Raw genomic sequence first — 13,658 nt, 5'->3', positions numbered from 1 at the left:
CCTTGTAAGCTAGACACACAAAGGTGAGGCAGGTGTAAGGTCACACATGCCCACTAGGTGGCACAAACATCTGAAGTTTAATTGGAGTGGCTGAGGCCCTGGCATGCCAACTGTCTCTAAATAAATAAATAAATAATAGATATCCAAATAGTCGTCTAAAAGTTCCAACTCAGGGCCGGGGCGATGGCTTAGCCATTAAGGCACTTACATGCACAACCTAACTACTGTGGTTCAATTCCCCAGTACCCACATGAAGTCAGATGCACAAAGTGGTACATGCATTTAGAGTTCATTTGCAGCAGGGGAAGGCCCTGGTATGCCCATTCTCTCCCTGTCTCTTTCTCTCTCTTTCATTGAAAATAAATAAATAGAAGAAAAAAATACCAAATCAAAGCCGAGCATGGTGGCACACGCCTTTAATCCCAGCACTAGGGAGGCAGAGGTAGGAGGATCACCATGAGTTCAAGGCCACCCTGAGATTACATAGTAAATTTCAGGTCAGTCTGAATAGAGTGAAACCCTACCTCGAAAAACAAAACCAAAAAAATCCAAATCAGACTTTGTCTTTTGTCATCTACAAATCAAACTGTATGTCTAAAGCTGTAAATACTGAGTGACTTCTCTGCACAGCCTCAGGGCAGGTATCCTATCCAGGACTTGCGCATGTGAGCCACTCAGGTGGGACGTAGCCCGGTTCCTTCAGCAGAACTCAGCTTCCCACCACTGTTTCAGGTGCACCTTCCTGACATAAACAAGGTGTCCATGCGGGCCGTGCTGGACTATCTCTACACCAAGCAGCTGTCACCGACCTTGGACCTGGACCCCCTGGAATTAATTGCCTTGGCCAACAGATTTTGCCTGCCACACTTGGTCGCACTTGCAGGTAAGGATGATGACGGGCCAGGCAGTGCCTGACCATCTTATTTATCAGAGTCACATTGAACCAAAATTGAAATTGTCAGGAAACAAGCTGTCTTATGAGTGGGTAACGTGAGCTGAGCAAGTGCTGCAGACCACTTCTGTTCAGCAAGTAGTTCTCCCGTGGGCCCCTGCGTCACAACAGTGAGGTAAAGGTCAATGAGGAGGTAGCCAGCCAGGGGTGTAAGCCGGCATAGGCTGATAAACTGAGGGCCACAAAATTTGAGATAAATTCACTAGGTCAGCTTTTTTGTCCATAATGTGTGCTTCAGGAAGAGGTGGTAAGACAAAGTAGGAAACGCTTGACCCAGTTCTGGTCCTGGATCCCGGGTGACCTGAGCTCTGTAGCTCAGCTTTCTCTCTCCCCCCCCCCCCCCGTCTCTAAACGAGGATCACGTTAGCCACCATAGCACCACAGAGCCAAATGCATTAAAATATATGAAGTCCTTAGAACAGTGGCCGGCATACACTGTTATATAAGTGGGTTTCTTTTTTTTTTCTTAAAGCTATTTTAGAAAATGTTCTGACATTGTCAAGTTCGTTTTGGGGAAAAGAAAAAAAGAAAAGGAAAAAGAGGGAGACTTGGCTAAGCTTCAAACCCCTCATCTGTAGCTTTGTGGATTTGTTCAGTTTGTAAGCTGGAGCGGGTCTGTATAGAATATATGCATTTAAATACCTGATTTGAAAATCGTAAGCCTTCTGCTTCATTCCCCAGAGGTGCCGATTAGCAATCTGGGTGTCGATCACTATAGTTAGTTAACTCCTGCCTTTGGTGAAGGAAGGCGGACATGGTCGTCACATTCAGTGGCCTTCCTCTGGACTGGGCAAAGTCTCTGAACGTACAGGCTCTTGATAAATCTTTACCAACTAACTGAGTGAATAAAAAGGGTGCAGAAAAAATAAATACCTCAACCCATCCCATGCACACCATGCATCCTGGCATAGACTTTAGATAAATGATGAGTTTGGCCCTTCTGGTTTCTACACAAGCCAATGGGGGCCAAAGTCCTCTCTTCTCTCCACTACTTCCCAGTTAAAGAGAAAGAGTTGGTGCTTCACTATTCGACATTTGAGAGGCAGACAGAAATCTCATATTTCACCAGTATACCTGGTAGGAATGAGTGCAAACATTTTTTAAATATTCATTTATTTAAAGAGAGAATGGACACCCCAGGGCCTCTCGCCGCTGTGAGTGAGCTCCAGATGTGGGTGCCACCGTGCCTCTGGCGCTACATGAACACTGGGGCACCAAAAGGCAAGCACGCGCCCTGAGTGCTGAGCCAGGTCCCCAGCCCAAGTGCCTAACTTTTTAAGTATTAATCAGCTCTGCAAGGCTGCAGTGGAAATTCCGTGAGCTGGAGGCCACCCTGAGACTACTTAGTAAATTCCAGGTCAGCCTGGGCTACAGTGAGACCCTACCTCAAAAACAATATATTTATATACATACACACACAAACACACACACACAGAGGTAGGCAGAGAGAGAGAGAAAGAGAGAGAGAGAGAGAGAGAGAGAGAAGGAAAGTATGGCTGCTCCAGGGCCTCTAGCTGCTGCACATGAACGAACACACGCTCCACTTTGTGGTTCTGGCTTTTCATGGGTACTGGGGGATCAAACCTTGAGTTGGCAAGCTTTCCAACCAGGTGCCTTTAACTGCTTGCTGAGCCATCTCCCCAGCTCCCAGTACTCATTTTTTATGAAGAATTTTTGGTTGTTTGTTTGTTTGTTTGTTTGTTTGTTTGTTTGTTTGTTTTTGAGGTAGTGTCTCACTCTAGCCCAGGCTGACCTGGAATTCACTATGTAGTTTCAGGCTGGCCTAGACCTCACAGTGATCCTTCTACCTCTATCTCCCAAGTACGGGGTTTAAAGGTGTGCACCACCATGCCTAGCTTTTATGGAGAATTATTAATAGGTGAACTTATTGTAATTCGATCATAATTCCCTCCCACTGCACTTTTCAGCCTCCCTCCCCCACCCTATTTCACTTCACCCCTCCAATTTCCATGTAACCCCACTTGTATTTTGAGGTCTCATTGTTTTCTTCTTTCCTACCTCACAATGTCAAAATGTTGAGAGGTTCAATATTGTGCCCATCTTACCATGGTAGCACCCTCCGCTGAGAGCTCATGAAGGCCTGAGTCACTTCCTGTCCAGGGACAGCGCCGCGCCTTCTCCCCATCCTCTGGCTCTTACAGTATTCCTCTGCCCCTTCTGTGCTCAGTGGTAAATGACACATCTTTTGTTTGCTTGTTTGTTTTGTTTGTTTTTTGTTTCCTGAGGTAGGGTCTTGCTGTAGCCAAGGCTGACCTGGAATTCACTATGTAGTCTCAGGGTGGCCTCGAACCCAAGGCGATCCCCACCTCTGCCTCCCAAATGCTGGGATTAAAGGCGTGCGCCACCACTCCTGGCTGCATCCTCACTTTCAATTCGCCAAATAGACTTGGTTCTCTGTCACTCACTCGCCTTACTGTCAGAGGTTACTGAGCACTGGGGATACTAGACAGGAGCAAATCCAGTGTCGGACAGAGCCAGGGAACACGCCATATGCCTGGAACCATGTTGTCCAGTAGCCGTGTCTTCCAGTGGTGGAAGCTTTCTGCAGCTGCACTGTCCAGCACGGTGAGCACGGGGCCATCGAGCACTTAAAGTGACCAGTGTTGCCAAGGAACAGGATGCTATTTAATTTTAATTAAGTTTAAACAGTCACATGTGGCCAGTGGTTCCCATCCTGGACAAGGCAGTTCAGATCTGGAGGATTCTGGCTGTTGCAGAAGTGCAGATAGAGGCCCCAAAAATGTGAGTGCCATGATTAGAGACTGGACCACACTCCCCAAGGTCAGCACTGAATTCAGAGTTGCCCCACATTTCCTCTCTCCTGAAGTGACCTCAGAGCAGCCCTCCAGGGGTGGCGCCCGGCCAGGGGAGCGCGCTCTAACCTTCCCTTGCCTTCTCTTCCCCAGAGCAGCACGCCGTTCAGGAACTGACCAAGGCTGCCATGAGCGGTGCAGGCATCGATGGTGAAGTGCTGTCCTATTTGGAGTTGGCCCAGGTTGGTAAGCATTCAGCCCTCTTACTGTTGATAAAACATTCCACCGTTGCATCTGTCCAAAGAAAGATGTCACCCCTGAGGCACAGAGGTGCCCTGTGCACACCAAGATCTGAGTGCTTTTGTTTAGGGGACACTCGGCCCGCTGAGCTCCTCTGAAACAGTGAGGACCCCACCCGCACTCCGTCCCCATAGTCCCTCAGGCAGGGGCTTCACACGTGGGAGAACCTCAGGATCCGGGATGCCTTTGAGTTCCCGGGCATGAAGGATGGATTACTTCCGGCAGCCCTGTGTTGCTGGGACAGAGCTCTCAACCAAAGGCAGCTAATGGAAGGTTTACTGCTCCAAGGGGAAGTTTCATGTGGTGGGAAGGAAGCAGCCTGACTGAGCTCGCCTCGAACACCCCCTGTGCTGGACCAATAAGCCTCAAGTCCCTCCCCAGTGACACGCCTCCTGGAGCGAGCGCCACCTCCCAAAGGCCCCGCAGCTTCCCCAGATCACCCCCAGCTGGGGATCAAGTCCCCGGCTTAATCACCAACACTTGAGGTTGTGCAGGTGTTCCACATTTGAGCCACCACACCCTCTGAGGCTCCCTGTTAGTGACGAGCTCTCGGAAGCGCCCCCGGAGCTTTCTAAAATCCAGTTTGCTAACATCAGTATCCATAGTCTCCACACTTGTACACACATATACACGCACACACGCACGTGCACACACTTCTCCGGGGAAGGCCCAAGAGTCGCCGTCAGTGTTACCACTGAATAACTTCAAGGCACAGTAAACGCTGCCTTAGTAACCTCATACATAAGAAATGGGTGTGGTAATCCCCAGCCTCCCTTCCTTATGGATGACTTTGAGACTCAAAGAGATAGGGTGTTTAAGAAGGAACCTACAGAACAGAAGCCACAGAGCACGTTGGCAGCGGGACGCAGTCCCTGGCACAGATTTAGTGAGCTAACCCTCTGAGGGAATTAAGAATAAATTTTAGAGTCTTTTTTTTTCCCCTGCCTGTTGAATTTGGTTTCCTTTGTTCTCTCTCTGTTAGGATGGTGCTAAATCAGGCAGCTTAAACTGATATGCCCCACTCCAAGGAGTGGGAGGTTCCAGAGGCCAGAGTTATAGGCTACAGCAGGTGTTGCTCCCCGTGGCCCACTGTGGCGGCAGGAGACAGTTGCAGTCCCAAGGGGGAAGGTGGACGGGGCTGAGATCAGATTTCCTCTGACTTAACGTACCACAGATACCTGTTATTTTCTCCCCAAATCCTAGACAGCACCTGTATGTTTATCCTAATGGCACATTCTCTATCCTTGAGGCAAGTGAGGGAAGCAGACACGAACATAAGTTATTATATATATTATATTATATATAATATATATCATATAAACTCCAGTGTGGCTGGGTGTGGTGGTACACACCTTTAATCCCTCTCTATAGGAGGATCGCTGGAAGTTCGAGGCCACCCTGAGACTACAGAGTGAATTTCAGGTCAGCCTGTGCTAGAGTGAGACCCTACCTCAAAAAAAAAAAAAAAAAAATTCCAGTGTGAAAATGCATCTGGTAGAGGTTGCAGAGAAAACCAACGACCAGCGTGCACTGCGGGAGAATCAGCAAAGACTCCATGAGAACTAGTTGTCTACAGCTAAACACCACCTAATTTGGGGGTGAGGGGAAACTGAGGACTGTGTCCTGTAACTTTCCCAGAGGAGGATGAAGCAAGTGACTCAGAGTGGCCAGTGTGAGGGAGTAAAGACTGCAGTCGCGTCCGCTAGATCTCCCCCCCCCGCGCCCCTCCCCCGCCCCGCCCCACGCACAACACTCACGCCCTGAAGGCCATGGTGTGATTCCTGCCAAGCCCTGGCAAGCCTCGGCAGGAAATTAGGCTGGAGTCTCTGTGGCTTGGCCCATCCGTTAACCTTTAACCTTTCAGCCAGAGTTGCGCAGTAGCCTGGCGCAGGCAGGACCCTGGCCGGTGGCACTTTAATCTCTGCGGCTCAGTTCTCCCACCGCCATGGCCAGTTCGAACAGTATGAAGACTGAATGAAGCTCAGACGAAAGGCACAGGCAGCCCCCTGGAGCCCGTACAAGCCACCAGACACTCTGCCACCCCACGCTGACTCGCACACGAAGAGGGGCGAGGCACAGCCTCAGCCTCAGACTGTCTCCGTGGGCAGGGCCGTGGGCTCCGGGGTCCCTCCCGTGGATTTCCAAGGACGTGCACTCCTTTTGCGGTAGATATCCAAGCCCCAAGGGAAACAATGCAGATTCCACGTTCTTACTTGGCAAAGAAGTAGGTCTTGGAGAAGGGCAGGAGTGACCCGCCAGGTCTGAGGAGATGCCGGGCGTTGGCTGTCCGGTGTGGGGTCATCGCCACCCCCGCAGCGTCCCTCAGGACACAATGGACTTGGACACCTCTGCTCCTCTTACGTAAGCAAAGGGCAGGCCAGGGCAGCCGCGCAGGCCTGCGTCTCCTCTTTCTGATCTTTGGCCCCACAAGCTGAGCTGTGACATGTGACACACAGTATTGCGTTGCCCGGCCTTCCTAAAACAGAGATGGCATCTCTGTGTTCTGTTACTGGCTGGTGTCTTCCAGAGGGCACAGTCACTTATCACCAGAGGGTCAGGTGGCAGGGAGGCTTCAAGAGCATGGCACACTCCAGACTCCTGATGTGATATGGCGATTATTTGGGGCCTGCCAGTCTGAGTGGGCAGCACAGGCAGGTGCACAGGTGCCGAACTTGGCTAACACCGGAGCCAAAGTCCAAACCCCGAGGTCAAGTGAGAGCTCTACGGCATCAGCCCGCCGAGCCCCGCATTTCCCTTCGCCTCCCACCGTCCTCTGCAGTCTGGTTCGGAAAACAGACTGACCCCTCTTGGGCACTCTCTTGCAGTTTCACAATGCCAACCAGTTGGCCGCCTGGTGTCTACACCACATCTGCACCAACTACAACAGTGTTTGTTCCAAGTTCCGCAAGGAAATCAAATCAAAATCGGCAGGTGAGAGTCGGGGCCCTGCTCCCCTGGGTGAAGCTGCCCTCTGGCCCGGGGGCGCGAACAGTCCCCGCGCAGTGGACAGCTCCCTGCGGCAAGTGCCCTGCGCAGAGCACACCCCAAGGTGGCCAGACACCCCTGATCTAGGGAGGGCGACCTGGCCAGGTAAGCTTAGACTCTGAAATCAAGTGGTTCAGCATCTCTGTGCCCAACTAAGTGATTATAGTCAGAGATCTGGCCTCTGCAAGCACTAATGTCCCCCAGGAGCAAAAGGGCCCAGTCAGTGCTTCCCAGCTCCGGCCTTCTGGGGTTGAGGGGCTCCTGAGAGGTGGGTGACGCCGGGACCCCGCGGCTTCTTCCCGCGCAGAGAACCAGGAGTACTTCGAGCGGCACCGCTGGCCCCCGGTCTGGTACCTGAAGGAGGAGGACCACTACCAGCGCGTGCGGCGGGAGCGGGAGAAGGAGGACGTGGCCCTGCACAAGCGCCACGCCAGGCGCAGGTGGTGCTTCTGGCACTCGTCGCCCGCGGTGGCCTGAGCGGAGACGGCGGCCTCTCGCCCGCGAGCCGGCTCGGGGCGCTGCCCTTCCTCCGCCTGGTGTCCTCACCGCGATCAAAGCCCACGCCCACCACCCGCCAGCCGGGACAAAAAGGGAAGCACTCCCCCCTCCGATCCTTGTCTATTTTCCTGTTAGGAAGCTTAACAAACTTCAGTCCGTTATTTCTTTTCTTTTTATACAAAAAAAAATCCACCTTTCATGTTTCAGATTCCAAATTGGAAAATATTTTTATATGGTCTCTTGTATTTTGTTGAAATGGAAATACTGTATATTAATTTTACAGGCCACAGATTGACCATGAAGTTTGCCCTGAGATTCTCTGAGCCCATATGATAGCCCAAGCTTTATTGCATCCTTGGAGGGTTTTCCTTTTGTTATAAGGGAAAGGGTTGGGCTGAAATCCACCTAAGGGCAAGTGGAAAGTGTTTAATCTTTGTTCCGCTAAATAACCCTGGTATAATTACCAACCCAACCCCAAGAATGTGTGTTTACAGTATTTGCAGTGTAAGTGCTAGTAATTATATGGTTCTATGTGCCATGTAAGATATAGTGATAGCAAATATTCTGCTATTTAAAATGTCTACTACATTCAAGAGGATAATCTTTATAATCATTAGAAGGGCTTATTAAATCCCAGCACTATCTAGGGCAGACCGACCCACTGGCAGACAAGCACGAGAGCCTGGCTGGTATTCCCAGCACCATGCTGGAGTCCATCTCACCATGCTTCTGTGAGCGAACTCTCCACTGACTTGAATGACATGACCCAGGAAACAGGTCCTCAGACTCATCCCGCCATCTAAGCGTCTGTCACCTTTCACCACCAGAAAATGAGCTTCCTCAGATCTTCTCGCCTGTGGCCAACTTCACTTTGTAAGACACGTATTTTTAATTCTTCCCAGGGAAAATTCAGGTCACCGCTGGATTAGGCCAAGGCAGACTACCAGCTCCTGTGGGAATCCCCACTGGGCCTGTGAAAGCACAAAGCTGGAGGCTGGGTCCCTGCCTTCTCCAGCAGCGAAAGGAGTCAAATCCCAAGTCTAGGAAATGGTGCTATTGTGAACTGGTTCTGACCCCATGTCCTTCTGGGTTTTCAGTGTTAAAAAAGAAGGCAGAGAGCAGGGGAACTTTCAAGAAGCAGACACGTCACTGCTTCTCTGCAGATTAAAATGTTACAGCACACACACTTGTGTGCACGCACACACATGCACACACACACACACATACACACATGCACATAGCATTGGAAGGGCCCAGCCCCACACCTGCACCCAGGATATTGTGGGCAAGGTGGGCCCTTGACCTCATCTTGTTGGGAGGTCAACTTACTGATGATAAGGGCTATTGATTTTGTTTATTTTTGTTTGTGTTTTCTAGCTTTTCAAGAGATAGAAGGGACCTTTGAGTCCAAAGCCCAAATTGCCATATGCATTTGAAAAAAAAATCTATCTAGATAAGAGATGGGCCATTTCTTTCTGGAACAGAAACATACAAGAACTTGGGAGAAGCATAAAACCACACCTTCTCCTGACAGAGGGGGAGCGCTGAGGGAGGGATGGCGATAAGCCGCCCCACTTAACTATGTTAATAGAGCTGTAAAACTAATAGAAGGAAGAGACAGATTTGAGGATAGATGTCAAGACTCAGGGAGAACTGGCATGTATCCAACCTTAAACTGAGAGAGGTGGCGTTTTCAGCAAGCAGTCATCGTTGACCTTAGACAACCAAAGCTCCATTTCATTGTACTCTTGCCAAACGTAATGGACACACACGTGACCGTGGGGCGCAGCAATAATATCCACGCGTGTTGTTGTCACTTCTGTAACCAAGTGGCTGGTTCATTTGGTTGATGTGATTAATATGGCCTTTCACCATGGTGGTTTGTTTCATGTTTTTTATTTCACAAGAAGCCAATAAAATCATTTAGCTAAAAAATAAAAAAACAATAAACAATGCTGCAGTTTTGTTTCAAGAATGATCATCCCATGTGTAATTGAATAGCTTTATTTGCATGTGTGTTGTCTGTGTGTACATAGATGTTTCTGTGGGGGATGTGGACACATACTTGTATGTGGGTATGCATGTGGAGGCCAGAAGTTAATTTGAAATTCTTCCTCAACTCCTCTCTACCTTAGTTTTCTTTTTAATATTTTATTTATTTACTTATTTATTTACTTGCAAACAAAGAGAGATAGAGAAGGCAGACAGACAGAGAATGGGCACAACGGGGCCTCTAGCCACAGCAAAAGAAGTTCACATGCATGCGCCACTTTGTGCGTGTGGCCTTGCATGGGTACTGGGGAATCACACTGGTGTTGTTAGGCTTTGCAAGCAAGTACCTGAAGTGCTGAGCCACCAATACAGCCCTCCACCATAGTGTTTGAGGCAGGGTCTTCACTGAATCTGGAGATCAACGGTTTCGCTAGACAAGCTGGCCAGCAGGGCCCGGGATCCTTCTGTCTTCACTCCCTTCGTACTGGGAGTATAGGCGCATGCCACCATGCCTGGCTTCTGTGTGGGTTCTGGGGATACGAAGTCAGGTATCATGGGCTTCACTGACAGAGTAATCTCCCTAGCCTCAAGCTAAATAGCTTTTTTAAAACAGGCTAGGGATACAGCTCAGTGGCTAAGAGCATTTCCTGGGCAAACATGAGGGCCTAGGAGTCTGAGAAACTTGTTGTGAATCACCAAGACGTGCATAAACAGCTAGGTATGGGATAGCCACACATGCCTGTAAGCCCAGTCCCACCAGGAAGCCACGACCTGAGAATTGCCGAGCTTGCATCGAAACGGCAAGTTCCAAGATTTATAAGAGACTCCAGCTCAAACAAAACCAGTGAAGAAGGGGATGGAAACAGACACCTTTCTGCTACAGCCACCATAGCCAAGCACCCCACTACAGGCGAGAACACGGGGCACATACAAATGCATACATGCATGTACCACATGCACACGCAACATAGCAAAACTCAGTACTTAAAGGTGCTGGCTCACAGGGACTGTCATGTGCTCAACTAACAGAGCAGTTTGAACGACTGTCAACTCTGTGTCTAGTAGTGGCAGCCGAGATTCAAGTGCCATGGTGTCAGTGAGATTCCGTCTCTTTGCTCTCAGCCACTGTGCGTATGTCACGTGACATGGTGCACCCTCAGGGAGCAGTGGGTTGACACCCTCACCCTAGTTGAATGGTAGAAATACACGTTTGAAAAATTCTGCCAACCATTAAGTGAAAGGTCTAGCTGGGTAGGCTCATAAAGTCTTTCTTTCAGAAACAAGTCCAAGAAAGACTTGGGAAAAATCTAGACACGACACGACTTCTAGACTTTTCAGTGACACAAGGCTTGCCTGAGCTCAGAAGGAAGAAAGGCTTCTAATGAGGTCCCATGAGGGTGCTTTCCTGAATAGCAAGTTCTCTGTAACTCCATGGGAAGAAAATGACCCCTACAAGAAAGAGCCATGAAAAGGAGGCGGGGAGACAGAGCCCATGTTAAAGGCAGATAGTCCGCCCATGGCGCCGAAGACACAGAGCGCGGGTGCGGTCGTGGCCGCAGGGGTCCTGCTCCAAGATTCCCCAAGGAGCCCGTGAGTGTTCGGGACCCCAATGCCTCCGGAGCATTTTGGGAGCCACAAGGCCTACTTGTCTATAGGAAGCTAAACGTTTCAATTCGGCACACTCAAACACAAAAGTCCAATGTTTCCAAGGTTTTCGTTCTTATACTTGCTTCTCCTGTATGCTATATCAGCTGTCAAAACTCAGTTTTTCCTCCCTGCAACACTGGCTAAAATAGAGTGAATTGTGCCTATGAGAAGGAAAAACAAAGTAAATCCACAGTTTGGAAACTTTCGTGAGTGTAACACTTCTGAAATGAATAGTAGTCTGCAAGAAGGAGACTCACAATTGTTAATTCGTTTTTTTTTTTTTTTTTCAAGGTAGGGTCTCACTCTAGTCCAGGCTGACCTGGAATCTGGAATTCATTATGTAGTCTCAGGGTGGCCTCGAACTCACAGTGATCCTTCTACCTCAGTGCTGGGAATAAAGGCGTGCACCACCACCCCTAGCACAATTATTAGTACTTGAACAAAGGCGCACACACACACTGTGGTGGTTTGATTCAGCGTCCCCCATAAACTTAGGCATTCTGAATGCTAATGCCCAGCTGATGGCGATTTGGGGATTAACGCTCCTGGAGGGAGCGTAGTGCTGGGGCGGGCTGTAGCCAAGCAGGAAAAAACTGCATCTACTTCCTCCTGCATGAGGGCAAGAGGTCAAGGTGACTCCTCAACATGCCCCTTGGACGCTGAGATTCTGGTTTTCTGCCCTGAGATTCTTCAGCTAAGTCTAATCCTTTCACAACTTGTTCTGGTACCAAAATATCATCCTGCACGCCATAAATATGTACAACTTTTATTTGTCAATTATACCTTAAAGTTCAGAGGGGGAAAATAATTCCCTGGCAAGCTTATATGCACTGAAAGTTACCCTCTACCTTTGTTATTAAACAGCTACCGCAAGCATAACCTGCCACTACAAATCCTATAAATTATTCAAAATGCCTGGGAAGTCTTCCATAAATTCTGTCTTGAAATAAAACATTCTGTAATAGTCTCCTACTCCAATTGGCAAACCAAAAACAAACATGCCACCTGCAAGGATGGAGGGTCTTGGGCCCACTGGTTTTTCTTTTGGACGTATTCCCATTACCATGCTTTGACCCCATTATCATCACCACTAAGTTAACTCCCCCTCCCAAACTTGATATATTTGAGTGATTTCTCCAAAACTAAGTAGCCATAGGTTCTGGGGAGATTTCTCAGCAGTTAAAGGTGCTTGTTTGCAAAGCCTGGCCGCCACATTCAGTTCCACAGGAGCCACATGAAGGCAGAGACACAACGTAGCACGTGGGTCTGGGGTTCGTTGGCAGTGGCACAAGGCCCTGGCATGCCCGTGCTCATTCTTCCCTTCTCATCCTGTCTCCCCCACCCCCTTGTTCTCTCTTTCCCTGTCAATAAATTTTTTAACAAAATTAAATAAACACACCTTCCAAGGCTCAGGGTCCATTGCAGAAAAGGTGGCGGAAAAAAATGTAAGAGCCAAAGGAAGGGTAGGGCTCCTTACAACGTGCTCCCCCCAGACACAAAATGGCCTGGATATCCATGACCTCACAGTGCCTGGCACTACCTACACAAGACCATCATAATAGGAGGAAAAGATGATGACACTGAAAATAAAAGAGAGACTGATCGAGAGGGGAAGGGGATACGATGGAGAATGGAGTTTCAAAGGGGAAACTGGGGGATGGAGGGCGTTACCATGGGATATTGTTTACAATCATGGAAGTTGTTAATAAAAAACACTTAAGAATAAAAAATAAATAAAATTTTTAATTAAATAAAGATAAGTAGTCATTGTAAATGGTCTAACATCTGAAAGTTTTAACTCTTAGAACAATGCACTTTCCAGTAAAAGAAGAAAGAAGGAAGGAAAGAGAGAGAAAAAAGAGAAGGGAGGGGAGAAAGAGAAAACAGAAGAGAGGATGGTAAGGAGGGATGGGGAGGCAGGGGAGAGGAAGGAAGGGGGGGGAGGGAAGAATGAGTGTGGGCTCCAGCAAATGCCACCCCTCGCTCTCCTTTTGCTTCCACTTGCACACAGCCAGCGGGGTGGTTGGGCTTGGGTGTCGCCCCGTGCTCCTCCAGGGCCGTTCAGATGCTTTCTCACCCAACTGCGTGGACCGTGCGGTACATCGTGACACCATTCTACCAGGACCCAAAACACCGATGTGGGAAGCCATGCTTGCAACCTGTAACAAGAAGATACAGGGAAGACTAAGATGCCAGGTGGAGGTGGGGCTGGTTTCAGGGAGCTGCACCCCACCTGGCCCCAGGGGTACGCAGGATGATACACTGAGCTGTCTTCCAAGACTCCTGCAGGGAAGGCCAAAGCCTATGTGCCCAGGCAGTGCAGGGGAGAGGGAATGGGTGTCAGCCAGTTCCCCGAGACCTTGGATGTTAGAACCCAGGGCAGTGACCCCAGAAACACACAGTAAACCCTGCAATGAGAATCACAGGTGTCTACGGCATTACCACCCTGAACGCACCCATCTTGACTGATCTCAGAAGCTAGGCAGGGTAGGGTCTAGTTAGTTCTTGGA

General features: G+C 49.3%; 1 protein-coding gene across 9 annotated transcripts in view; it reads left to right on the top strand.

The window, feature by feature from the left end:
- Rhobtb1 (Rho related BTB domain containing 1) overlaps positions 1 to 9,490 on the top strand; it is a 125,583-nt gene extending 116,093 nt beyond the window's left edge. For 7 of the 9 annotated variants that reach the window (XM_045137684.1, XM_045137690.1, XM_045137685.1 and 4 more), the window contains 4 exons: positions 733 to 883; positions 3,880 to 3,972; positions 6,852 to 6,957; positions 7,319 to 9,490. In XM_045137684.1, the coding sequence (XP_044993619.1) occupies positions 733 to 883; positions 3,880 to 3,972; positions 6,852 to 6,957; positions 7,319 to 7,763 (795 nt within the window). In that variant the 3' untranslated portion in view covers positions 7,764 to 9,490. The other 2 variants (XM_004657862.3, XM_045137692.1) reach the window with 2 other exon arrangements.
- Positions 9,491 to 13,658: the final 4,168 nt, after the last annotated feature.

The sequence above is a fragment of the Jaculus jaculus genome, chromosome 18 (assembly GCF_020740685.1).
Source record: "Jaculus jaculus isolate mJacJac1 chromosome 18, mJacJac1.mat.Y.cur, whole genome shotgun sequence".
In the NCBI taxonomy this organism is placed as follows: domain Eukaryota; kingdom Metazoa; phylum Chordata; class Mammalia; order Rodentia; family Dipodidae; genus Jaculus; species Jaculus jaculus.
The sequence above is the reverse complement of the archived record's forward strand: the minus strand, read 5'-3'. Positions and strand labels throughout refer to the sequence as shown.